Consider the following 26,046-nt stretch of genomic DNA (forward strand, 5'->3'; position numbering starts at 1 on the left):
TCTGCTACAGGGCTGTGACTCTGCTCTGTCTGCTACAGGGCTGTGACTCTGCTCTGTCTGCTACAGGGCTGTGACTCTGCTCTGTCTGCTACAGGGCTGTGACTCTGCTCTGTCCGCTACAGGGCTGTGACTCTGCTCTGTCCGCTACAGGGCTGTGACTGCTCTCTGCTCTGTCCGCTACAGGGCTGTGACTGCTCTGTCCGCTACAGGGCTGTGACTCTGCTCTGTCCGCTACAGGGCTGTGACTCTGCTCTGTCCGCTACAGGGCTGTGACTCTGCTCTGTCCGCTACAGGGCTGTGACTCTGCTCTGTCTGCTACAGGGCTGTGACTCTGCTCTGTCTGCTACAGGGCTGTGACTCTGCTCTGTCTGCTACAGGGCTGTGACTCTGCTCTGTCTGCTACAGGGCTGTGACTCTGCTCTGTCTGCTACAGGGCTGTGACTGCTCTGTCTGCTACAGGGCTGTGACTGCTCTGTCCGCTACAGGGCTGTGACTGCTCTGTCCGCTACAGGGCTGTGACTGCTCTGTCCGCTACAGGGCTGTGACTGCTCTGTCCGCTACAGGGCTGTGACTGCTCTGTCCGCTACAGGGCTGTGACTGCTCTGTCCGCTACAGGGCTGTGACTGCTCTGTCCGCTACAGGGCTGTGACTGCTCTGTCCGCTACAGGGCTGTGACTCTGCTCTGTCCGCTACAGGGCTGTGATAGCAGGCTGGTTGTGTGCTGCGAGATTGCAGCAGCAGTTGAGAGTTCAGGGTTGTTGACACAGCTTCCAGCAGTATTGATTTAAGATGAGAGGAGGAGGGGGAGGAAAGAATGACATTTTGATGTAGTAGTGGGTTTGGGTTAAGGCCCCACCCCAGCCAGGTTTGGGTTAAGGCCCCACCCCAGCCAGGTTTGGGTTAAGGCCCCACCCCAGCCAGGTTTGGGTTAAGGCCCCACCCCAGCCAGGTTTGGGTTAAGGCCCCACCCCAGCCAGGTTTGGGTTAAGGCCCCACCCCAGCCAGGTTTGGGTTAAGGCCCCACCCCAGCCAGGTTTGGGTTAAGGCCCCACCCCAGCCAGGTTTGGGTTAAGGCCCCACCCCAGCCAGGTTTGGGTTAAGGCCCCACCCCAGCCAGGTTTGGGTTAAGGCCCCACCCCAGCCAGGTTTGGGTTAAGGCCCCACCCCAGCCAGGTTTGGGTTAAGGCCCCACCCCAGCCAGGTTTGGGTTAAGGCCCCACCCCAGCCAGGTTTGGGTTAAGGCCCCACCCCAGCCAGGTTTGGGTTAAGGCCCCACCCCAGCCAGGTTTGGGTTAAGGCCCCACCCCAGCCAGGTTTGGGTTAAGGCCCCACCCCAGCCAGGTTTGGGTTAAGGCCCCACCCCAGCCAGGTTTGGGTTAAGGCCCCACCCCAGCCAGGTTTGGGTTAAGGCCCCACCCCAGCCAGGTTTGGGTTAAGGCCCCACCCCAGCCAGGTTTGGGTTAAGGCCCCACCCCAGCCAGGTTTGGGTTAAGGCCCCACCCCAGCCAGGTTTGGGTTAAGGCCCCACCCCAGCCAGGTTTGGGTTAAGGCCCCACCCCAGCCAGGTTTGGGTTAAGGCCCCACCCCAGCCAGGTTTGGGTTAAGGCCCCACCCCAGCCAGGTTTGGGTTAAGGCCCCACCCCAGCCAGGTTTGGGTTAAGGCCCCACCCCAGCCAGGTTTGGGTTAAGGCCCCACCCCAGCCAGGTTTGGGTTAAGGCCCCACCCCAGCCAGGTTTGGGTTAAGGCCCCACCCCAGCCAGGTTTGGGTTAAGGCCCCACCCCAGCCAGGTTTGGGTTAAGGCCCCACCCCAGCCAGGTTTGGGTTAAGGCCCCACCCCAGCCAGGTTTGGGTTAAGGCCCCACCCCAGCCAGGTTTGGGTTAAGGCCCCACCCCAGCCAGGTTTGGGTTAAGGCCCCACCCCAGCCAGGTTTGGGTTAAGGCCCCACCCCAGCCAGGTTTGGGTTAAGGCCCCACCCCAGCCAGGTTTGGGTTAAGGCCCCACCCCAGCCAGGTTTGGGTTAAGGCCCCACCCCAGCCAGGTTTGGGTTAAGGCCCCACCCCAGCCAGGTTTGGGTTAAGGCCCCACCCCAGCCAGGTTTGGGTTAAGGCCCCACCCCAGCCAGGTTTGGGTTAAGGCCCCACCCCAGCCAGGTTTGGGTTAAGGCCCCACCCCAGCCAGGTTTGGGTTAAGGCCCCACCCCAGCCAGGTTTGGGTTAAGGCCCCACCCCAGCCAGGTTTGGGTTAAGGCCCCACCCCAGCCAGGTTTGGGTTAAGGCCCCACCCCAGCCAGGTTTGGGTTAAGGCCCCACCCCAGCCAGGTTTGGGTTAAGGCCCCACCCCAGCCAGGTTTGGGTTAAGGCCCCACCCCAGCCAGGTTTGGGTTAAGGCCCCACCCCAGCCAGGTTTGGGTTAAGGCCCCACCCCAGCCAGGTTTGGGTTAAGGCCCCACCCCAGCCAGGTTTGGGTTAAGGCCCCACCCCAGCCAGGTTTGGGTTAAGGCCCCACCCCAGCCAGGTTTGGGTTAAGGCCCCACCCCAGCCAGGTTTGGGTTAAGGCCCCACCCCAGCCAGGTTTGGGTTAAGGCCCCACCCCAGCCAGGTTTGGGTTAAGGCCCCACCCCAGCCAGGTTTGGGTTAAGGCCCCACCCCAGCCAGGTTTGGGTTAAGGCCCCACCCCAGCCAGGTTTGGGTTAAGGCCCCACCCCAGCCAGGTTTGGGTTAAGGCCCCACCCCAGCCAGGTTTGGGTTAAGGCCCCACCCCAGCCAGGTTTGGGTTAAGGCCCCACCCCAGCCAGGTTTGGGTTAAGGCCCCACCCCAGCCAGGTTTGGGTTAAGGCCCCACCCCAGCCAGGTTTGGGTTAAGGCCCCACCCCAGCCAGGTTTGGGTTAAGGCCCCACCCCAGCCAGGTTTGGGTTAAGGCCCCACCCCAGCCAGGTTTGGGTTAAGGCCCCACCCCAGCCAGGTTTGGGTTAAGGCCCCACCCCAGCCAGGTTTGGGTTAAGGCCCCACCCCAGCCAGGTTTGGGTTAAGGCCCCACCCCAGCCAGGTTTGGGTTAAGGCCCCACCCCAGCCAGGTTTGGGTTAAGGCCCCACCCCAGCCAGGTTTGGGTTAAGGCCCCACCCCAGCCAGGTTTGGGTTAAGGCCCCACCCCAGCCAGGTTTGGGTTAAGGCCCCACCCCAGCCAGGTTTGGGTTAAGGCCCCACCCCAGCCAGGTTTGGGTTAAGGCCCCACCCCAGCCAGGTTTGGGTTAAGGCCCCACCCCAGCCAGGTTTGGGTTAAGGCCCCACCCCAGCCAGGTTTGGGTTAAGGCCCCACCCCAGCCAGGTTTGGGTTAAGGCCCCACCCCAGCCAGGTTTGGGTTAAGGCCCCACCCCAGCCAGGTTTGGGTTAAGGCCCCACCCCAGCCAGGTTTGGGTTAAGGCCCCACCCCAGCCAGGTTTGGGTTAAGGCCCCACCCCAGCCAGGTTTGGGTTAAGGCCCCACCCCAGCCAGGTTTGGGTTAAGGCCCCACCCCAGCCAGGTTTGGGTTAAGGCCCCACCCCAGCCAGGTTTGGGTTAAGGCCCCACCCCAGCCAGGTTTGGGTTAAGGCCCCACCCCAGCCAGGTTTGGGTTAAGGCCCCACCCCAGCCAGGTTTGGGTTAAGGCCCCACCCCAGCCAGGTTTGGGTTAAGGCCCCACCCCAGCCAGGTTTGGGTTAAGGCCCCACCCCAGCCAGGTTTGGGTTAAGGCCCCACCCCAGCCAGGTTTGGGTTAAGGCCCCACCCCAGCCAGGTTTGGGTTAAGGCCCCACCCCAGCCAGGTTTGGGTTAAGGCCCCACCCCAGCCAGGTTTGGGTTAAGGCCCCACCCCAGCCAGGTTTGGGTTAAGGCCCCACCCCAGCCAGGTTTGGGTTAAGGCCCCACCCCAGCCAGGTTTGGGTTAAGGCCCCACCCCAGCCAGGTTTGGGTTAAGGCCCCACCCCAGCCAGGTTTGGGTTAAGGCCCCACCCCAGCCAGGTTTGGGTTAAGGCCCCACCCCAGCCAGGTTTGGGTTAAGGCCCCACCCCAGCCAGGTTTGGGTTAAGGCCCCACCCCAGCCAGGTTTGGGTTAAGGCCCCACCCCAGCCAGGTTTGGGTTAAGGCCCCACCCCAGCCAGGTTTGGGTTAAGGCCCCACCCCAGCCAGGTTTGGGTTAAGGCCCCACCCCAGCCAGGTTTGGGTTAAGGCCCCACCCCAGCCAGGTTTGGGTTAAGGCCCCACCCCAGCCAGGTTTGGGTTAAGGCCCCACCCCAGCCAGGTTTGGGTTAAGGCCCCACCCCAGCCAGGTTTGGGTTAAGGCCCCACCCCAGCCAGGTTTGGGTTAAGGCCCCACCCCAGCCAGGTTTGGGTTAAGGCCCCACCCCAGCCAGGTTTGGGTTAAGGCCCCACCCCAGCCAGGTTTGGGTTAAGGCCCCACCCCAGCCAGGTTTGGGTTAAGGCCCCACCCCAGCCAGGTTTGGGTTAAGGCCCCACCCCAGCCAGGTTTGGGTTAAGGCCCCACCCCAGCCAGGTTTGGGTTAAGGCCCCACCCCAGCCAGGTTTGGGTTAAGGCCCCACCCCAGCCAGGTTTGGGTTAAGGCCCCACCCCAGCCAGGTTTGGGTTAAGGCCCCACCCCAGCCAGGTTTGGGTTAAGGCCCCACCCCAGCCAGGTTTGGGTTAAGGCCCCACCCCAGCCAGGTTTGGGTTAAGGCCCCACCCCAGCCAGGTTTGGGTTAAGGCCCCACCCCAGCCAGGTTTGGGTTAAGGCCCCACCCCAGCCAGGTTTGGGTTAAGGCCCCACCCCAGCCAGGTTTGGGTTAAGGCCCCACCCCAGCCAGGTTTGGGTTAAGGCCCCACCCCAGCCAGGTTTGGGTTAAGGCCCCACCCCAGCCAGGTTTGGGTTAAGGCCCCACCCCAGCCAGGTTTGGGTTAAGGCCCCACCCCAGCCAGGTTTGGGTTAAGGCCCCACCCCAGCCAGGTTTGGGTTAAGGCCCCACCCCAGCCAGGTTTGGGTTAAGGCCCCACCCCAGCCAGGTTTGGGTTAAGGCCCCACCCCAGCCAGGTTTGGGTTAAGGCCCCACCCCAGCCAGGTTTGGGTTAAGGCCCCACCCCAGCCAGGTTTGGGTTAAGGCCCCACCGCAGCCAGGTTTGGGTTAAGGCCCCACCGCAGCCAGGTTTGGGTTAAGGCCCCACCGCAGCCAGGTTTGGGTTAAGGCCCCACCGCAGCCAGGTTTGGGTTAAGGCCCCACCGCAGCCAGGTTTGGGTTAAGGCCCCACCGCAGCCAGGTTTGGGTTAAGGCCCCACCGCAGCCAGGTTTGGGTTAAGGCCCCACCGCAGCCAGGTTTGGGTTAAGGCCCCACCGCAGCCAGGTTTGGGTTAAGGCCCCACCGCAGCCAGGTTTGGGTTAAGGCCCCACCGCAGCCAGGTTTGGGTTAAGGCCCCACCGCAGCCAGGTTTGGGCTGATCCATTGCGGAGGCCCGTCTCGGTGGGCTGATCCATTGCGGAGGCCACGAGGATAACACACCAGTATCACCAGTAGTACATTCACCATTAATTACCATCATTCCTAATCTAAATTTCTTTTGATGCATTCAATCAATCAATCAAGTTTATTTTATATAGCCCTTCGTACATCAGCTAATATCTCAAAGTGCTGTACAGAAACCCAGCCTAAAACCCCAAACAGCAAGCAATGCAGGTGTAGAAGCACGGTGGCTAAAATCTCCCTAGAAAGGCCAAAACAAAGGAAGAAACCTAGAGAGGAACCAGGCTATGAAGGGTGGCCAGTCCTCTTCTGGCTGTGCCGGGTGGAGATTATAACAGAACATGGCCAAGATGTTCAAAATGTTCATAAATGACAATCATGGTCAAATAATAATCATGAATAAATGTCAGTTGCCTTTTCATAGCCGATCATTAAGAGTTGAAAACAGCAGGTCTGGGACAGGTGGCGGTTCCATAACCCCAGGCAGAGCAGTTGAAACTGGAACAGCAGCAAGGCCAGGTGGACTGGGGACAGCAAGGAGTCATCATGCCTGTTAGTCCTGACGTATGGTCCTAGGGCTCAGGTCCTCCGAGAGAGAGAAAGAGAGGAGAGAATTAGAGAGAGCATACTTAAATTCACACAGGACACTGGATAAGACAGGAGAAGTACTCCAGATATAACCAACTGACCCTAGCCCCCCGACACAAACTACTGCAGCATAAATACTGGAGGCTGAGACAGGAGGGGTCAGGAGACACTGTGGCCCCATCCGATGATACCCCCGGACAGGGCCAAACAGGAAGGATATAACCCCACCCACTTTGCCAAAGCACAGCCCCCGCACCACTAGAGCGATATCTTCAACCACCAACTTACAATCCTGAGACAAGGCCGAGTATAGCCCACAAAGATCTCCGCCACGGCTCAAACCAAGGGGGGGAGCCAACCCAGACAGGAAGATCACGTCAGTAACTCAACCCACTCAAGTAACGCACCCCTCCTAGGGACGGCATGAAAGAGCACCAGTAAGCCAGTGACTCAGCCCCTGTAATAGGGTTAGAGGTAGAGAATCCCAGTGGAGAGAGGGGAACCGGCCAGGCAGAGACAGCAAGGGCGGTTCGTTGCTCCAGAGCCTTTCCGTTCACCTTCACCCTCCTGGGCTAGACTACACTCAATCAAATGACCTACTGAAGAGATAAGTCTTCAGTAAAGACTTAAAGGTTGAGACCGAGTCTGCGTCTCTCACATGGGTAGGCAGACCATTCCATAAAAATGGAGATCTATAGGAGAAAGCCCTGCCTCCAGCTGTTTGCTTAGAAATTCTAGGGACAATTAGGAGGCCTGCGTCTTGTGACCGTAGCGTACGTGTAGGTATGTACGGCAGGATCAACTCGGAAAGATAGGTAGGAGCAAGCCCATGTAACGCTTTATAGGTTAACAGTAAAACCTTGAAATCAGCCCTTGCCTTAACAGGAAGCCAGTGTAGGGAAGCTAGCACTGGAGTAATATGATCAAATTTCTTGGTTCTAGTCAGGATTCTAGCAGCCGTATTTAGCACTAACTGAAGTTTATTTAGTGCTTTCTGCATTTTTGGACAGAAAATTTCTGATTTTTGCAATGTTACGTAGATGGAAAAAAAGCTGTCCTTGAAACAGTCTTTATGTTCGTCAAAAGAGAGATCAGGGTCAAGATTAACGCCGAGGTCCTTCACAGTTTTATTTGAGACGACTTTACAACCATCAAGATTAATTGTCAGATTTAACAGAAGATCTCTTTGTTTCTTGGGACCTAGAACAAGCATCTCTGTTTTGTCCGAGTTTAAAAGTAGGAAGTTTTCAGCCATCCACTTCCTTATGTCTGAAACACAGGCTTCTAGCGAGGGCAATTTTGGGGCTTCACCATGTTTCATTGAAATGTACAGCTGTGTGTCATCCGCATAGCAGTGAAAGTTAACATTATGTTTTCGAATAACATCCCCAAGAGGTAAAATATATAGTGAAAACAATAGTGGTCCTAATACGGAACCTTGAGGAACACCGAAATGCACAGTTGATTTGTCGGAGGACAAACCATTGACAGAGACAAACTGATATCTTTCCGACAGATAAGATCTAAACCAGGCCAGAACTTGTCTGTGTAGACCAATTTGGGTTTCCAGTCTCTCCAAAAGAATGTGGTGATCGATGGTGTCAAAGGCAGCACTAAGGTCTAGTAGCACGAGGACAGATGCAGAGCCTCGGTCTGACGCCATTAAAAGGTCATTTACCACCTTCACAAGTGCAGTCTCAGTGCTATGATGGGGTCTAAAACCAGACTGAAGCATTTCGTATACATTGTTTGTCTTCAGGAAGATAGTGAGTTGCTGATCAACAGCTTTTTCTAAAATTTTTGAGAGGAATGGAAGATTCGATATAGGCCAATAGTTTTTTATATTTTCCGGGTCAAGGTTTGGCTTTTTCAAGAGAGGCTTTATTACTGCCACTTTTAGTGAGTTTGGTACACATCCGGTGGATAGAGAGACGTTTATTATGTTCAACATAGGAGGACCAAGCACAGGAAGCAGCTCTTTCAGTAGTTTAGTAGGAATAGGATCCAGTATGCAGCTTGAAGGTTTAGAGGCCATGATTATTTTCATCATTGTGTCAAGAGATATAGTACTAAAACAGTTAAGTGTCTCTCCCGATCCCAGGCCCTCGCAGAGCTGTGCAGATCCAGGACAGCTAAGCCCTGGAGGAATATGCAGATTTAAAGAGGAATCCGTAATTTGCTTTCTAATGATCATGATCTTTTCCTCAAAGAAGTTCATGAATTTATTACTGCTGAAGTGAAAGCCATCCTCACTTGGGGAATGCTGCTTTTTAGTTAGCGATAGTATTCAATCCATTATTATCCCAATCGTACTGGTGTCATTGTAGGAGTGGGGCACGTTGTTAGCAGAGAGCACCATCTGGGGTTAAGGTTCAACTAGGCTACACTTGGGAGAAAGTTTTGATTTCATTCCAGCTATGAGTTGTCAATTAATTGTCTTTTGTTTGGAGCTCTCCTGCCATTCTTGAGTAAGGACACGCACCTGATTACAGATAGAAGTAGTACTAGGTGACCTGGCCTGCGCGCAAATGTAGTCCTATAGAATGTGTCCCTTTTGGGATCTGATAGTGTCTGATTGTCTTAACTCACCACCACCGTGGAGCTTCTCAAAGTCTGTTTTTCTTCACCTCAAACAGCAAGTAAACAAAGTCTGTTTTTACATCCATTGAGAATGACAATAATTCCTCAAAGTAGCCTATTAGAGAAATATTTCCAGTTCTCTACCACCCAGCATGAAAGGGAAAAATGTTATGCTCTGATCCAGTGGAAACTTCATAAAATATGCCTACCTGATGACTTCTTATCCCTTAAGCAAATAGTCTAAAGCTGTGTCTGTCCAGAGCTCACTGATACAGGAAACACTGAGGGGACAGAATATTTTATACAATGTTGCCAGTTGGTTAGCACCAGTTTGGGGCTGGACCAGGTTAATATTTATACAATGTTGCCAGTTGGTTAGCACCAGTTTGGGGCTGGACCAGGTTAATATTTATACAATGTTGCCAGTTGGTTAGCACCAGTTTGGGGCTGGACCAGGTTAATATTTTATACAATGTTGCCAGTTGGTTAGCACCAGTTTGGGGCTGGACCAGGTTAATATTTTATACAATGTTGCCAGTTGGTTAGCACCAGTTTGGGGTGGACCAGGTTAATATTTTATACAATGTTGCCAGTTGGTTAGCACCAGTTTGGGGTGGACCAGGTTAATATTTATACAATGTTGCCAGTTGGTTAGCACCAGTTTGGGGCTGGACCAGGTTAATATTTTATACAATGTTGCCAGTTGGTTAGCACCAGTTTGGGGCTGGACCAGGTTAATATTTTATACAATGTTGCCAGTTGGTTAGCACCAGTTTGGGGTGGACCAGGTTAATATTTATACAATGTTGCCAGTTGGTTAGCACCAGTTTGGGGTGGACCAGGTTAATATTTATACAATGTTGCAGACTGGCCATGCGTAGCCTATGTGATTTATAGGATATTTATTTTTATCAGGATATTTTCTACCTGCAGGCTGCACTGTTGTTGTTTGGTGGCTTTATGTAGGCTATTTTTACATGTTGACAATGTCAATAGAAGTTACATTTTAGATTTGTATCATTTTCCTTTAGATATAATTTTAATTAACCACACAACATTGATTTTGAGATATGAAGACATTTAAAGTAAATGAAACTGTTCCACGAAAATGGTCTAAGAGTTCAATCTTGGTTTCATCAGACCAGCTAATCTTATTTTTCATGGTCTGAGAGTCCTTCAGGTGCCCTTTGGCAAACTCCAGCGGGCTGTCATGTGCCTTTTACTGACGAGTGGCTTCCGTCTGTCTACCATAAAGGCCTGATTGGTGGAGTGCTGCAGAGATGGTTGTCCTTTTGGAAGGTTTCCCCTAGCCGTTAGCCTCATGGATGAGTAGAGTTAGCTGTTAGCCTCATGGATGAGTAGAGTTAGCTGTTAGCCTCATGGATGAGTAGAGTTAGCTGTTAGCCTCATGGGTGAGTAGTGTTAGCTGTTAGGCTCATGGGTGAGTAGAGGTAGCTGTTAGCCTCATGGGTGAATAGTGCTAGGCTGTTAGTCTCATGGGTGAGTAGAGGTAGCTGTTAGCCTCATGGGTGAGTAGCGTTAGCTGTTAGCCTCATGGGTGAGTAGCGTTAGCTGTTAGCCTCATGGGTGAGTAGCGTTAGCTGTTAGCCTCATGGGTGAGTAGCGTTAGCTGTTAGCCTCATGGGTGAGTAGCGTTAGCTGTTAGCCTCATGGGTGAGTAGAGGTAGCTGTTAGCCTCATGGGTGAGTAGCGTTAGCTGTTAGCCTCATGGGTGAGTAGCGTTAGCTGTTAGCCTCATGGGTGAGTAGCGTTAGCTGTTAGCCTCATGGGTGAGTAGAGGTAACTGTTAGCCTCATGGATGAAGAGTGCTAGGCTGTTAGCCTCATGGGTGAATAGTGCTAGGCTGTTAGCCTCATGGGTGAATAGTGCCAGGCTGTTAGCCTCATGGGTGAATAGTGCCAGGCTGTTAGCCTCATGGGTGAATAGTGCCAGGCTGTTAGCCTCATGGGTGAATAGTGCTAGGCTGTTAGCCTCATGGATGAATAGTGCCAGGCTGTTAGCCTCATGGGTGAATAGTGCTAGGCTGTTAGCCTCATGGGTGAATAGTGCCAGGCTGTTAGCCTCATGGATGAATAGTGCCAGGCTGTTAGCCTCATGGATGAATAGTGCCAGGCTGTTAGCCTCATGGGTGAATAGTGCCAGGCTGTTAGCCTCATGGGTGAATAGTGCCAGGCTGTTAGCCTCATGGGTGAATAGTGCCAGGCTGTTAGCCTCATGGGTGAATAGTGCTAGGCTGTTAGCCTCATGGGTGAATAGTGCTAGGCTGTTAGCCTCATGGGTGAATAGTGCTAGGCTGTTAGCCTCATGGGTGAGTAGCGTTAGCTGTTAGCCTCATGGATGAATAGTGCTAGGCTGTTAGCCTCATGGATGAATAGTGCTAGGCTGTTAGCCTCATGGGTGAATAGTGCTAGGCTGTTAGCCTCATGGGTGAATAGTGCTAGGCTGTTAGCCTCATGGGTGAATAGTGCTAGGCTGTTAGCCTCATGGGTGAATAGTGCTAGGCTGTTAGCCTCATGGGTGAATAGTGCTAGGCTGTTAGCCTCATGGGTGAATAGTGCTAGGCTGTTAGCCTCATGGGTGAATAGTGCTAGGCTGTTAGCCTCATGGGTGAATAGTGCTAGGCTGTTAGCCTCATGGGTGAATAGTGCTAGGCTGTTAGCCTCATGGGTGAATAGTGCTAGGCTGTTAGCCTCATGGGTGAATAGTGCTAGGCTGTTAGCCTCATGGGTGAATAGTGCTAGGCTGTTAGCCTCATGGGTGAATAGTGCTAGGCTGTTAGCCTCATGGGTGAATAGTGCTAGGCTGTTAGCCTCATGGGTGAATAGTGCTAGGCTGTTAGCCTCATGGGTGAATAGTGCTAGGCTGTTAGCCTCATGGGTGAATAGTGCTAGGCTGTTAGCCTCATGGGTGAATAGTGCCAGGCTGTTAGCCTCATGGGTGAATAGTGCCAGGCTGTTAGCCTCATGGGTGAATAGTGCCAGGCTGTTAGCCTCATGGGTGAATAGTGCTAGGCTGTTAGCCTCATGGGTGAATAGTGCTAGGCTGTTAGCCTCATGGGTGAATAGTGCTAGGCTGTTAGCCTCATGGGTGAATAGTGCTAGGCTGTTAGCCTCATGGGTGAATAGTGCTAGGCTGTTAGCCTCATGGGTGAATAGTGCTAGGCTGTTAGCCTCATGGGTGAATAGTGCTAGGCTGTTAGCCTCATGGGTGAATAGTGCCGGCCGTTAGCCTCATGGGTGAATAGTGCTAGGCTGTTAGCCTCATGGGTGAATAGTGCCAGGCTGTTAGCCTCATGGGTGAATAGTGCCAGGCTGTTAGCCTCATGGGTGAATAGTGCCGGCCGTTAGCCTCATGGGTGAATAGTGCCAGGCTGTTAGCCTCATGGGTGAATAGTGCTGGCCGTTAGCCTCATGGGTGAATAGTGCCAGGCTGTTAGCCTCATGGGTGAATAGTGCTGGCCGTTAGCCTCATGGGCGCTGAAGTCGTTAGCCTCAAGCGCCTGTACTGGGCGCTGAAGTCGCAAATCATAGGAGCAGTTATATCAGAACTGGAGGGCAGAACTTCACAATTTTACCTGCAGACTTTCTTGTTCAATAGTAGTTAGTTGAATGACTGTTCAGAAATTAAACTGTTTCCTTCTGTATCTTACTTGTCCAAATGCAACTGATTAAAACTCATAACTGTTGATCAAAACTGTCGGTAGTGTTTAACTGTTAATTAACATGATGATTTTATTTGAATGATGAATTAATCAAGAAGCATACATCTAAGTTTGATGTTTACTTTGTTACTGTCAACAACAGAACAATGATACATATTACAGCTGTACTGATAAATACAAATCCAGATCATTAAGAAATATTTAGTGACGACATGAATTGATTTTGCCTCCTGCTGCTCCTCCCAATCACTGTCTTCCTCAGTTTGGGGACACTTAGAAATGTCCTTGTTTATGAAAGAAAAGCAAAAAAAATATTGTCCATTTTTAAAACAACATCAAATTGATCAGAAATACAGTGTAGACATCGTTCATGTTGTAAATGACTATTGTAGCTGGAAACGGCTGATTTTTTTTTAATGGAATATCTACATAGGCGTACAGAGGCCCATTATCAGCAACCATCACTCCTGTGTTCCATTGGCATGTTGTGTTAGCTAATCCAAGTTTAGCATTTTAAAAGGCTAATTGATCATTAGAAAACCCTTTTGCAATTATCTTAGCACAGCTGAAAACTGTTGTTCTGATTAAAGAAGCAACACAACTGGTCTTCTTTAGACTAGTTGAGTATCTGGAGCATCAGCATTTGTGGGTTCGATTACAGGCTCAAAATGGCCAGAAACAAAGAACTTTCTCCTGAAACTCGTCAGTCTATTCTTGTTCTGAGAAATGAAGGCTATTCTATGCGAGAAATTGCCAAGAAACTGAAGATCTCGTACAATGCTGTGTACTACTCCCTTCACTGGCTCTAACCAGAATAGAAAGAGGAGTGGGAGGCCCCGGTGCACAACTGAGCAAGAGGACACGTACATTAGTGTTTAGTTTGAGAAACAGACGCCTCACAAGTCCTCAACTTGCAGCTTCATTAAATAGTACCCGCAACATACCAGTCTCAATGTCAACAGTTTATTATATTTAACCAGGTAGGCCAGTTGAGAACACGTTCTCATTTACAACTGCGACCTGGCCAAGGATGGCACTGTGATAGACTACAGCTAATTTGCTGAGTAGAGTGCTGGAGGCTATTTTGTAAATGACATCGCTGAAGTCAAGGATCGTTTAGTCGTGAACTAAACCACCCCCACAGATTATCAGAGGACGCTGATTGGTGCAGCCATACGGTGGACGGAAGGGAGGGTCCAAAGCGGTTCTGGTCGTGGCCAGACTATCCGTGTGGCGAAACAGAATGTGAGCTCCCAAGACCAGGATGGTTCGTACGAGGCTAAAAGAAAATTCCGCCTGTGGGCCACAAGTTGGAGAACCCGGCCTTAGAGCGTGGTATTACTTGTTGTCCTGTTTTCCATTCATGACGTCACCGAGATCAGTGGTTCCCAAACTGGGTCCTACAGGGGTCGCGGACAGATTTATTTTATTTTATAAATATTGCTACAAACAACACATTTGGCCAATGGGTCTATGGAAGAAGTTTTAGAGGGTGCAATACGATGTCATATTATTCATCTATACCCTTAGATGCGCAACAGGGCAAATAGTACTCCATCAATGTGTATATATATATACATGGTGACTGAGTCAGCGTGCATGCGCTCGGCCCGCCACAAGGAGTCGCTAGAGCGCGATGGGACAAGGACATCCCAGGCCAGCCAAACCCTCCCCTTACCCGGATGACGCTTGGCCAATTGTGCGACGCCTCATGGGTCTCCTGGTCGCGGCCGGCTGCAACACAGACGGGGATCGAACCCGGGTCTATAGTGACGTTTCTTAGACTGCTGTAGCACTCAGGTGGCCACTGTAATTTTAAGTTTAAACTGCAAAATTGTCTCTGACCCATGAGGAAAATGTGTAGAATTTCAGGAAATGAGCTTTAAAACGGCAAGAGTTTCTCTCGTATGTGAAGAGGCTTTAAATAGTTCTTTCCCAGGGACCGAGAATTGAATAGTCCGGCCATGCACTGCAGCAGTCATAGTAAAACTCCTTGCATGCTATTTCTATCGCTCTCCAAAATTGGAGTTGAGGTCTGATTTTGAGGGGGAGGAAGTTGGAGTTGAGGTCTGATTTTGAGGGGGAGGAAGTTGGAGTTGAGGTCTGATTTTGAGGGGGAGGAAGTTGGAGTTGAGGTCTGATTTTGAGGGGGAGGAAGTTGGAGTTGAGCTCTGATTTTGAGGGGGAGGAAGCTGGAGTTGAGCTCTGATTTTGAGGGGGAGGAAGCTGGAGTTGAGCTCTGATTTTGAGGGGGAGGAAGCTGGAGTTGAGCTCTGATTTTGAGGGGGAGGAAGTTGCTATCACAAACGGGATGTGACGCAGTCATGGAATTCTGGATGGTGGGATATTGGTCAGCCAAAGGACCCTCCCATCATCAAACCTTATAAATTTGGGACACAACGCACATTTTCTCCTCCTGACTGGATGTGCTGCTGCTGCAGGGAGGGGGGTGTTGCCTACGCAACCAAAAACATGTTTGTTTAAGAAAGGAGGAACAAAGTTTTAGTCACATTGTAAAGAGTGTTACCGCGGAAACAAAGGTCGTCCCGTCTTCAGTCAGCTGTTCGTTCTACAAAAACAAACAAAACCTTTTATTTTCATGACGGTCTTAATCCATAATCGTTGTTTACACGATTATACGGTTATTGTGCCAGGCCTAGTCCCTCCAGCGCTTAGGTTGGCCATTTTGTTAGGTTTGTTAAAACAGCCCTACGTGTAGTTGTATGGTTCAGCGTTTCAGCCTGTGTTCCTCCTCCCCTGTCGGCAGGAATATGACAATGGTGGATTTAGTAGCTACTGGAAAAATGCCCTCTGAGACTGATGTCCATGTGGCCAGGAGCTTTCTCAACAAGATATTACGAAGTTCCATGAGGTATGCTTCCATTAGCTAGTTAGCCAATAGTATCTCCTCCGCTTGCTGTCATCCACCCAGACCTCTACCCATAATGCCGTTCTTCTGCTGTGTGGTAATATCATCATTCCAACCATCAGTGTTTCTTCCTAGTTCAACATCTCCCATGAGTAGTCACCATTTTGTTTCATGATAAGTGACCATTTTCTTTCCTTCATCAAGTAGAGTCATGAATAATGCTTTTATCATGAGATTTATAGACTATAGGTAAGATTAATGTCAAGACCTTGACCTGTCATTCATGTTGAGAGTTTCCATGGTTATCATAAACATTATCAGCCCATCTACACTGCCCTCATGTCTTGTGTTGTCAATACTCCTGTTGTGTTGTCAATACTGCCTGTTGTGTTGTCAATACTGCCTGTTGTGTTGTCAATACTGCCTGGTGTGTTGCCGTCAATACTGCCTGTTGTGTTGTTGTCAATACTGCCTGTTGTGTTGTCAATACTGCCTGTTGTGTTGTCAATACTGCCTGTTGTGTTGTCAATACTGCCTGTTGTGTTGTCAATACTGCCTGTTGTGTTGTTGTCAATACTGCCTGTTGTGTTGTCAATACTGCCTGTTGTGTTGTCAATACTGCCTGTTGTGTTGTTGTCAATACTGCCTGTTGTGTTGTTGTCAATACTGCCTGTTGTGTTGTCAATACTCCCTGTTGTGTTGTCAATACTGCCTGTTGTGTTGTCAATACTGCCTGGTGTGTTGTCAATACTGCCTGGTGTGTTGTCAATACTGCCTGTTGTGTTGTTGTCAATACTGCCTGTTGTGTTGTTGTCAATACTGCCTGTTGTGGTGTCAATACTGCCTGTTGTGTTGTCAATACTGCCTGTTGTGTTGTCAATACTGCCTGTTGTGTTGTCAATACTGCCTGTTGTGTTGTCAATACTGCCTGTTGTGTTGTCAATACTGCCTGGTGTGTTGTCAATACTGCCTGGTGTGTTGTCAATACTGCCTGGTGTGTTGTCAATACTGCCTGTTGTGTTGTCAATACTGCCTGTTGTGTTGTCAATACTGCCTGTTGTGTTGTCAATACTGCCTGTTGTGTTGTCAATACTGCCTGTTGTGTTGTCAATACTGCCTGGTGTGTTGTCAATACTGCCTGGTGTGTTGTCAATACTGCCTGGTGTGTTGTCAATACTGCCTGGTGTGTTGTCAATACTGCCTGGTGTGTCGTCAATACTGCCTGGTGTGTCGTCAATACTGCCTGGTGTGTCGTCAATACTGCCTGGTGTGTCGTCAATACTCCTGTTGTGTCGTCAATACTCCTGTTGTGTCGTCAATACTGCCTGTTGTGTTGTCAATACTGCCTGGTGTCAATACTGCCTGTTGTGTTGTCAATACTCCTGTTGTGTTGTCAATACTGCCTGTTGTGTTGCCGTCAATACTCCTGTTGTGTTGTCAATACTGCCTGTTGTGTTGTCAATACTGCCTGTTGTGTTGTCAATACTGCCTGGTGTCAATACTGCCTGTTGTGTTGTCAATACTGCCTGTTGTGTTGTCAATACTCCCTGTTGTGTTGTCAATACTGCCTGTTGTGTTGTCAATACTGCCTGTTGTGTTGTCAATACTGCCTGTTGTGTTGTCAATACTGCCTGGTGTGTTGTCAATACTGCCTGTTGTGTTGTCAATACTGCCTGTTGTGTTGTCAATACTGCCTGTTGTGTCGTCAATACTGCCTGTTGTGTTGTCAATACTGCCTGTTGTGTCGTCAATACTGCCTGTTGTGTCGTCAATACTGCCTGTTGTGTCGTCAATACTGCCTGGTGTGTCGTCAATACTGCCTGGTGTGTTGTCAATACTGCCTGTTGTGTTGTCAATACTCCTGTTGTCAATACTGCCTGTTGTGTTGTCAATACTCCTGTTGTGTTGTCAATACTGCCTGTTGTGTTGTCAATACTGCCTGTTGTGTCGTCAATACTGCCTGTTGTGTTGTCAATACTCCTGTTGTGTTGTCAATACTCCTGTTGTCAATACTGCCTGTTGTGTTGTCAATACTGCCTGTTGTGTTGTCAATACTGCCTGGTGTGTTGCCGTCAATACTGCCTGTTGTGTTGTCAATACTGCCTGGTGTGTTGTCAATACTGCCTGGTGTGTTGTCAATACTGCCTGGTGTGTTGTCAATACTGCCTGGTGTGTTGTCAATACTGCCTGGTGTGTTGTCAATACTGCCTGGTGTGTTGTCAATACTGCCTGGTGTGTTGTCAATACTGCCTGTTGTGTTGTCAATACTGCCTGGTGTGTTGTCAATACTGCCTGTTGTGTTGCCAATACTGCCTGTTGTGTTGCCGTCAATACTGCCTGTTGTGTTGTCAATACTGTGTGGTGTTGTGTTGTTGCTGTAATGGCCGTAGTGATCATGGCGTCATGGCCGTAGTGATCATGGCGTCATGGCCGTAGTGATCATGGCGTCATGGCCGTAGTGATCATGGCGTCATGGCCGTAGTGATCATGGCGTCATGGCCGTAGTGATCATGGCGTCATGGCCGTAGTGATCATGGCGTCATGGCCGTAGTGATCATGGCGTCATGGCCGTAGTGATCATGGCGTCATGGCCGTAGTGATCATGGCGTCATGGCCGTAGTGATCATGGCGTCATGGCCGTAGTGATCATGGCGTCATGGCCGTAGTGATCATGGCGTCATGGCCGTAGTGATCATGGCGTCATGGCCGTAGTGATCATGGCGTCATGGCCGTAGTGATCATGGCGTCATGGCCGTAGTGATCATGGCGTCATGGCCGTAGTGATCATGGCGTCATGGCCGTAGTGATCATGGCGTCATGGCCGTAGTGATCATGGCGTCATGGCCGTAGTGATCATGGCGTCATGGCCGTAGTGATCATGGCGTCATGGCCGTAGTGATCATGGCGTCATGGCCGTAGTTTCATGTTGTGTGTGTGTGATTTTCAGACGTGTGGTGTTACTACTGTAACTCTGTGTGGTGTTACTACTCTGTGTGGTGTTACTACTCTGTGTGGTGTTACTACTGTAACTCTGTGTGGTGTTACTACTGTAACTCTGTGTGGTGTTACTACTGTAACTCTGTGTGGTGTTACTACTGTAACTCTGTGTGGTGTTACTACTGTAACTCTGTGTGGTGTTACTACTGTAACTCTGTGTGGTGTTACTACTGTAACTCTGTGTGGTGTTACTACTGTAACTCTGTGCGGTGTTGTTACTGTAACTCTGTGCGGTGTTGTTACTGTAACTCTGTGGTGTTACTACTGTAACTCTGTGCGGTGTTACTACTGTAACTCTGTGCGGTGTTACTACTGTAACTCTGTGCGGTGTTACTACTGTAACTCTGTGCGGTGTTACTACTCTGTGTGGTGTTACTGTAACTCTGTGTGGTGTTACTACTGTAACTCTGTGTGGTGTTGTTACTGTAACTCTGTGTGGTGTTACTACTCTGTGTGGTGTTACTACTGTAACTCTGTGTGGTGTTGTTACTGTAACTCTGTGTGGTGTTACTACTCTGTGCGGTGTTACTACTGTAACTCTGTGTGGTGTTACTACTGTAACTCTGTGTGGTGTTACTGTAACTCTGTGTGGTGTTACTGTAACTCTGTGTGGTGTTACTGTAACTCTGTGTGGTGTTACTGTAACTCTGTGCGGTGTTACTACTGTAACTCTGTGCGGTGTTACTACTGTAACTCTGTGTGGTGTTACTACAGTAACTCTGTGTGGTGTTACTACAGTAACTCTGTGTGGTGTTGTTACTGTAACTCTGTGCGGTGTTACTACTGTAACTCTGTGTGGTGTTACTACTCTGTGTGGTGTTGTTACTGTAACTCTGTGCGGTGTTACTACTGTAACTCTGTGTGGTGTTACTACTCTTTGTGGTGTTACTGTAACTCTGTGTGGTGTTACTGTAACTCTGTGTGGTGTTACTGTAACTCTGTGTGGTGTTACTACTGTAACTCTGTGTGGTGTTACTACTGTAACTCTGTGTGGTGTTACTACTGTAACTCTGTGCGGTGTTACTACTGTAACTCTGTGTGGTGTTACTACTGTAACTCTGTGTGGTGTTACTACTGTAACTCTGTGTGGTGTTACTACTGTAACTCTGTGTGGTGTTACTACTGTAACTCTGTGTGGTGTTACTACTGTAACTCTGTGTGGTGTTACTACTGTAACTCTGTGTGGTGTTACTACTGTAACTCTGTGTGGTGTTACTACTGTAACTCTGTGTGGTGTTACTACTGTAACTCTGTGTGGTGTCAATCAGCCAGTCACAGTAATGGAGGCCTGTTCATTTCTGCTTCCCAAGAGGACTTGGTCTAATCTAGTGTTATCTCTCTCTCTCACTCATATCTTTAGGAAGAATGAAGCCGTAAGCAGGCCTCACTCCTGGCACGCCACCAAGTTCAACGAGAGCCAATCAGAGACTGCCAAAACTCAGTCCCCGCCCCTGCCAGTCTGGCAGACCAGATATGATGCAAGGTAACCCAGTGTTCTGATCAGACTGCCTGAATCCCCCACTAAGACATCAGGCTTAGAGCCCTACCCATGCCCACAACATTCAGGCCCTGCCCATGCCCACAACATTCAGGCCCTGCCCATGCCCACAACATTCAGGCCCTACAGGCCCGATTGTTTGTGCCAAATTTAAGACCGAAATCAGAAATAACTTCCTCCATTAGTAAATCTATTAGCTGCTTCTGTCTGTCACTTGCTCCCTGCCCGCAGCTTGCTCTGCTCATTGCCGCTCTGGGTCTGTGAGTATCCATAGCAACAGCTCCGCTTGGGCTGCTCTGCTCATTGCCGCTCTGGGTCTGTGAGTATCCATAGCAACAGCTCCGCTTGGGCTGCTCTGCTCATTGCCGCTCTCGGTCTGTGAGTATCCATAGCAACAGCTCTGCTTGGGCTGCTCTGCTCATTGCCGCTCTCGGTCTGTGAGTATCCATAGCAACAGCTCCGCTTGGGCTGCTCTGCTCAACGAAGACCATGAGAATGCAGTTAGCTGTTAACTACTTTTCATCAGTCTAGGAACATTTTATTATTTTCTGTTAAATAATCTCTCCTGTTTTATATTTGACAGGGTTGAAGCACTTCTAACACCACATGATCTTAGTCAGATATGACTGTACTGCATGAGCAAATGGCTCAGCCCGAGCCCTGCCGTACCCTAGTTACTGATGAAACATAAAACGGGCCCTAACCCTATGTATAATGTTAGTGATACCCGAGCCCTGTCGTACCCTAGTTACTGATGAAACATAAAACGGGCCCTAACCCTATGTATAATGTTAGTGATACCCGAGCCCTGTCGTACCCTAGTTACTGATGAAACATAAAACGGGCCCTAACCCTATGTATAATGTTAGTGATACCCGAGCCCTGTCGTACCCTAGTTACTGATGAAACATAAAACGGGCCCTAACCCTATGTATAATGTTCGTGATACCCGAGCCCTGCCGTACCCTAGTTACTGATGAAACATAAAACGGGCCCTAACCCTATGTATAATGTTAGTGATACCCGAGCCCTGTCGTACCCTAGTTACTAATGAAACATAAAACGGGCCATACCCGGATGTAGAATGTCTGGGCCCGTTGTGCTCGGTCGGGTAACTGAGCTCTATTCAGGCTCCATGATCTGATGAAAGTTTTACTATGACTACTTTCCACAACGTCAGAGATTTGTTTCAAAATAAGACCAGTAGTTATTCTGTACCTCAATGCAGTATGGACCTTTTTCATCGTTTTTATAGAGTTGTCTATAGTGCCTAAAGTGCCTAAGATATTGTCAGTTAGTGTAGATAGTTGAGCTAGCATGTAGAGGGTTTCTCAGGTCTAAAAAGTTGAACCCGAACGGAACAGAGGACGATCAGACCCGGACCCTAAAGAACACAATTTAAAAAAATTAAAGGGGGACGTGGACCTGATCCGACCCGAACCTGAATGGACCCGATGATAACCAGACCTATACCCGTACCCTTACGGGTCAAGGTCTAGACCAGATCCGATTGGACTTGAGAGACAATTTTTGGGGGGTTTATCAGCGAAGTTGCTCTTCTGGTTAACACATATATCTACAGTTGAGGTTGGAAGTTTACATACACTTAGGTTGGAGTCATTAAAACTTGTTTTTCAACCACTCCACAAATTTCATGTTAACAAACTATAGTTTTGGCAAGTCGGTTAGGACTTTGTGCATGACACACGTCATTTTTCCAACAATTGTTTACAGACAGATTATTTCACTTATAATTCACTGTATCACAATTCCAGTGGGTCAGAAGTTTACATACACTAAGTTGACTGTGCCTTTAAACAGCTTGGAAAATTCCAGAAAATTCCGGAAAATCAAAAGAAATCAGCCAAGACCTCAGAAAATAAATTGTAGACCTCCACAAGTCTGGTTCATCCTTGGGAGCAATTTCCAAACGCCTGAAGGTACCATGTTCATCTGTACAAACAATAGTACGCAAGTATAAACACCATGGGACCACGCAGCTGTCATACCGCTCAGGAAGGAGACGCGTTCTGTCCCCTAGAGATGAACGTACTTTGGTGCGAAAAGTGCAAATCAATCCCAGAACAACAGCAAAGGACCCTGTGAAGATGCTGGAGGAAACGGGTACACAAGTATCTATATCCACCATAAAACGAGCCCTATATCGACATAACCTGAAAGGCCGCTCATCAAGGAAGAAGCCACTGCTCCAAAACTGCCATAAAAAAGCCAGACTACGGTTTGCAACTGCACATGGGGACAAAGGTCGTACTTTTTGGAGAAATGTCCTCTGGTCCGATGAAACAAAAATAGAACTGTTTGGCCATAATGACCATCGTTATGTTTGGAGGAAAAAGGGGGAAGCTTGCAAGCCGAAGAACACCATCCCAACCGTGAAGCACGGGGGTGGTAGCATCATGTTGTGGGGGTGCTTTGCTGCAGGAGGGACTGGTGCACTTCACAAAATAAATGGCATCATGAGGAATGAAAATTATGTGGATGTATTGAAGCAACATCTCAAGACATCAGTCAGGAAGTTAAAGCTTGGTCGCAAATGGGTCTTCCAGCTGGACAATGATCCCAAGCATACTTCCACAGTTGTGGCAAAATGGCTTAAGGACAACAAAGTCAAGGTGTTGGAGTGGCCATCACAAAGCCCTGACCTCAATCCTATAGAAAATGTGTGGGCAGAACTGAAAAAGCGTGTGCGAGCAAGGAGGCCTATAAACCTGACTCAGTTACACCAGCTCTGTCAGGAGGAATGGGCCAAAATTCACCCAACTTATTGTGGGAAGCTTGTGGAAGGCTACCTGAAACGTTTGACCCAAGTTAAACAATATAAAGGCAATGCTACTAAATACTAATTGAGTGGATGTAAACTTCTGACCCACTGGGAATGTGATGAAAGAAATAAAAGCTGAAATAAATCATTCTCACTACTATTATTCTGACATTTCACATTCTTAAAATAAAGTGGTGATCCTAACTGACCAAAGACAGGGATTTTTTACAAGGATTAAATGTCAGGAATTGTGAAAAACTGAGTTTAAATATATTTGGCTAAGGTGGATGTAAACTTCCGACTTTAACTGTTTGTGCTGGCTAGGCCTTCTGAAAGTCAATAAATTCACCTTATTAGCAGAGCCGTGGTCCGGTCCAATCGGGTCTATCAACTGTAGTTACATAGACCCGAAAAAAACCATCCCACAGGAAAGTTAGAATTTTGGAACCAGACCCGCCCGGGTTCCAGGTCAAGTATTGGGTTGGGGTCGACCCGTGAATACCTCTACTAGCATGTCCCCACAAGTACTGTGTTAGATAATGCATTGTCTTACATAATGCTATTGTGCTACATAATGCTATTGTCTATCTCAAACAGCCCTCCTCCCACCTCTGTCTTCCCCAGCTCCTCCTCTACCAACCTCTCCTCGTCCGGCTGGGACCAGAACCAGACTAACCTACGGCGAGTGTCAGACCAGTTCAGCTCTCTGGGCAGCATGGACAGTCTAGACGTCTCCTACCCCCCTGGACAGCTGTCCCCAGGATGTCTCTCCCCGGTCAAGTCCAACACCAGCACGGAGCTCCCGGGAGGGGGCAAGAGGGACTCGGCATACAGCTCCTTTTCCACCAACTCTGGTACCCCAGACTACACCCTCTCCAAGACACCAGACTACACCCTCTCCAAGACACCAGACTACACCCTCTCCAAGACACCAGACTACACCCTCTCCAAGACACCAGACTACACCCTCTCCAAGACACCAGACTACACCCTCTCCAAGACACCAGACTACACCCTCTCCAAGACACCAGACTACACCCTCTCCAAGACACCAGACTACACCCTCTCCAAGACACCAGACTACACCCTCTCCAAGACACCAGACTACACCCTCTCCAAGGCACCAGACTACACCCTCCCCAAGGCACCAGACTACACCCTCCCCAAGGCACCAGACTACACCCTCCCCAAGGCACCAGACTACACCCTCCCCAAGGCACCAGACTACACCCTCCCCAAGGCACCAGACTACACCCTCCCTAAGGCACCAGACTACACCCTCCCTAAGGCACCAGACTACACCCTCCCTAAGGCACCAGACTACACCCTCCCTAAGGCACCAGACTACACCCTCCCTAAGGCACCAGACTACACCCTCCCTAAGGCACCAGACTACACCCTCCCTAAGGCACCAGACTACACCCTCCCTAAGAGCAATGCTGCCTCCATAGAGAACATGCTGTATGAGGTGAGCCAGTGGGAATCAGGGGGGCGTCCCAGTAACGGCAGACACAGCCTGAGTAGTGAGGGGGTCAGGCAGGATGAGAGACCAGTGTACCTGCAGCTGGCTGTGGGACTTGGGGCCAGCATGGACCGGGACAGCCCCAGGACAGAGGAGCAGTCAGGGCCAGGTTCTTCCCACTCCTCCAGCTCTGCTAGGCCTAGCTGTGGTCCCGTCTGGTACGTTCCTGACAAGAAGAAGACCTCCGATCCCTCTCCTCCCTCACCGCCAGTACGCAGTGACAGTTTCGCTGCTACGAAGTCCCATGAGAAGGTTCTGGTTATAGCCTGTCCAGAGGGACCCGGTGCTCACACCCAGCCCAATGCCCATGGTAAAGGACTGGACAAAGGAATGGACTCTGATAACTCACAATGTGCCAATGACTCTCGGCGTAGCCATCACAACCTACCCTCCAAGAACAACATGGTCCCTCCTTACATTTCACCAAAGAACTGTCATCAGAACCAGGTGAACTGTAACGAGCTGTGCTCTCTATCCAGTAGTGATGTCAGGCTGGGCCAGCCCCACCCTACCTACCTGCCCTGCCACCAGAGACAGTACAGTAATGAGAGCTCTCTCTACTCCCACCCCAGGACTTGGTCTGTCCCCAAACAGCGGAACGTCAGCGGCTGCTACAGCAGCATGCAGGAGCTCCCCACCAACGAAAATGCACAGAACACCCAGCTCTACAGCCAGACCCCCAACTACAGTACCCAGAACACCCTGCTCTACAGCCAGACCCCCAACTACAGTACCCAGAACACCCAGCTCTACAGCCAGACCCCAGACAGCACTGAAGACAGCCGGTACTACTGTGTGACGGCCAGACAGCCTGGTCAACCGGTCACCCAGGCCCTGCTGGTCAAGACTGACGACAGGAGGGGTGGAGGGGGCAGAGAGGAGGGTTTGGAGGGTGGCGGTGAAAGGAGGAGTGCAGTGAGCATCGTACAGGGTAGAGGAGATAAGAAGTCACTCACTTCCCTGGGGTCAGGGGGTTCCAGTGGGGAGACTGGAGATCTCTCCGGTAACCAGTGCACCAGGACTGACCGGTACGCCACCACCCTGAGGAATGAGATCCAGATGAGACGAGCCCAGCTGCAGAAGAGTAAGAGCGCTGCCTCCCTGAGTGGACCCTGTGAGGCGGAGGAGGACCATGAGGTGCCAGAGGTCTGGAGGCCCAAAGACACCACCTCTTCTTCAGATGGCTCCTTCACCTCCACCTATAAGGATCATCTGAAGGAGGCGCAGGCCCGTGTGCTGAAGGCCACCTCCTTTAGAAGGAGAGATCTGGAGCCTGTCCTTCTGGAGCACCCTGGGGCGGAGCCAGGGTCCCCGCCGGACTCCTCCTCTGGTCTGGGGAGGAGCGACAACTCTAACCCCCTGTCCAGCCTCTCTGAGGGCCTCCCAGCCAGGTCTGGCTCTGCCCAGAGTCAGGTGACCCGTATCGGAAGCAGGAAGCGTTTCACCACGGAGAAGAAGGTACGGTGTTTCTCTGAGCCAGACAAAATCAATGAGGTGGGGGTGGAGGAGGAGCAGACCCCCCCTGAGGCTGCAGGCGCCTTGCTGAACCGACGCTCCACCGCCAGACCTGCCTTCACCAGACCCCTCCCTAAAACTGCCCTGCCAGGCCCTGTAGAGGACTGGGGAGAGGGTAAAGAGACAGCCAGGGGTGATTGTGACATGTCCAGCGGCAGGAAGGACCAGAGAGAGTGTCAGGGACAGGACCACAGACAGCAGAGACTGGAGCTGCAGAGACTGGGGACCTTTGCTGAGTACGAGACCACCTGGAACACCCAGAGGAAAGCAGCTGAGACCAGAGGCTCAGGACGCTCCCACTCTGCTGATAACATCCTGGATCCTGGAGGAGATGGGAGGACCAAACCAGCCCCAGTCCACGAGAGGTCCTCACCCTCCTCTGACTTCTATGACAAGGTGAGATACTGGCCTCCTATCCTCCCCCTCCTCTGACTTCTATGACAAGGTGAGATACTGGCCTCCTATCCTCCCCCTCCTCTGACTTCTATGACAAGGTGAGATACTGGCCTCCTATCCTCACCCT

The 26,046-nt window shown here is 50.5% G+C and overlaps 1 protein-coding gene across 5 annotated transcripts in view; it reads left to right on the forward strand.

Annotated features, from left to right (window-relative positions):
* The window catches only part of LOC129869502 (protein Shroom2-like), a 132,398-nt gene that overhangs the window by 32,496 nt on the left and 73,856 nt on the right, over positions 1-26,046 (forward strand). For 4 of the 5 annotated variants that reach the window (XM_055943963.1, XM_055943967.1, XM_055943965.1 and 1 more), the window contains 2 exons: positions 19,567-19,689; positions 23,111-25,919. In XM_055943963.1, the coding sequence (XP_055799938.1) occupies positions 19,567-19,689; positions 23,111-25,919 (2,932 nt within the window). Of the gene's footprint in view, positions 1-14,867; positions 15,213-19,566; positions 19,690-23,110; positions 25,920-26,046 lie in introns of those variants that run through there. The other variant, XM_055943966.1, reaches the window with a different exon arrangement.

This window comes from Salvelinus fontinalis, chromosome 14, assembly GCF_029448725.1.
Source record: "Salvelinus fontinalis isolate EN_2023a chromosome 14, ASM2944872v1, whole genome shotgun sequence".
In the NCBI taxonomy this organism is placed as follows: Eukaryota; Metazoa; Chordata; class Actinopteri; order Salmoniformes; family Salmonidae; genus Salvelinus; species Salvelinus fontinalis.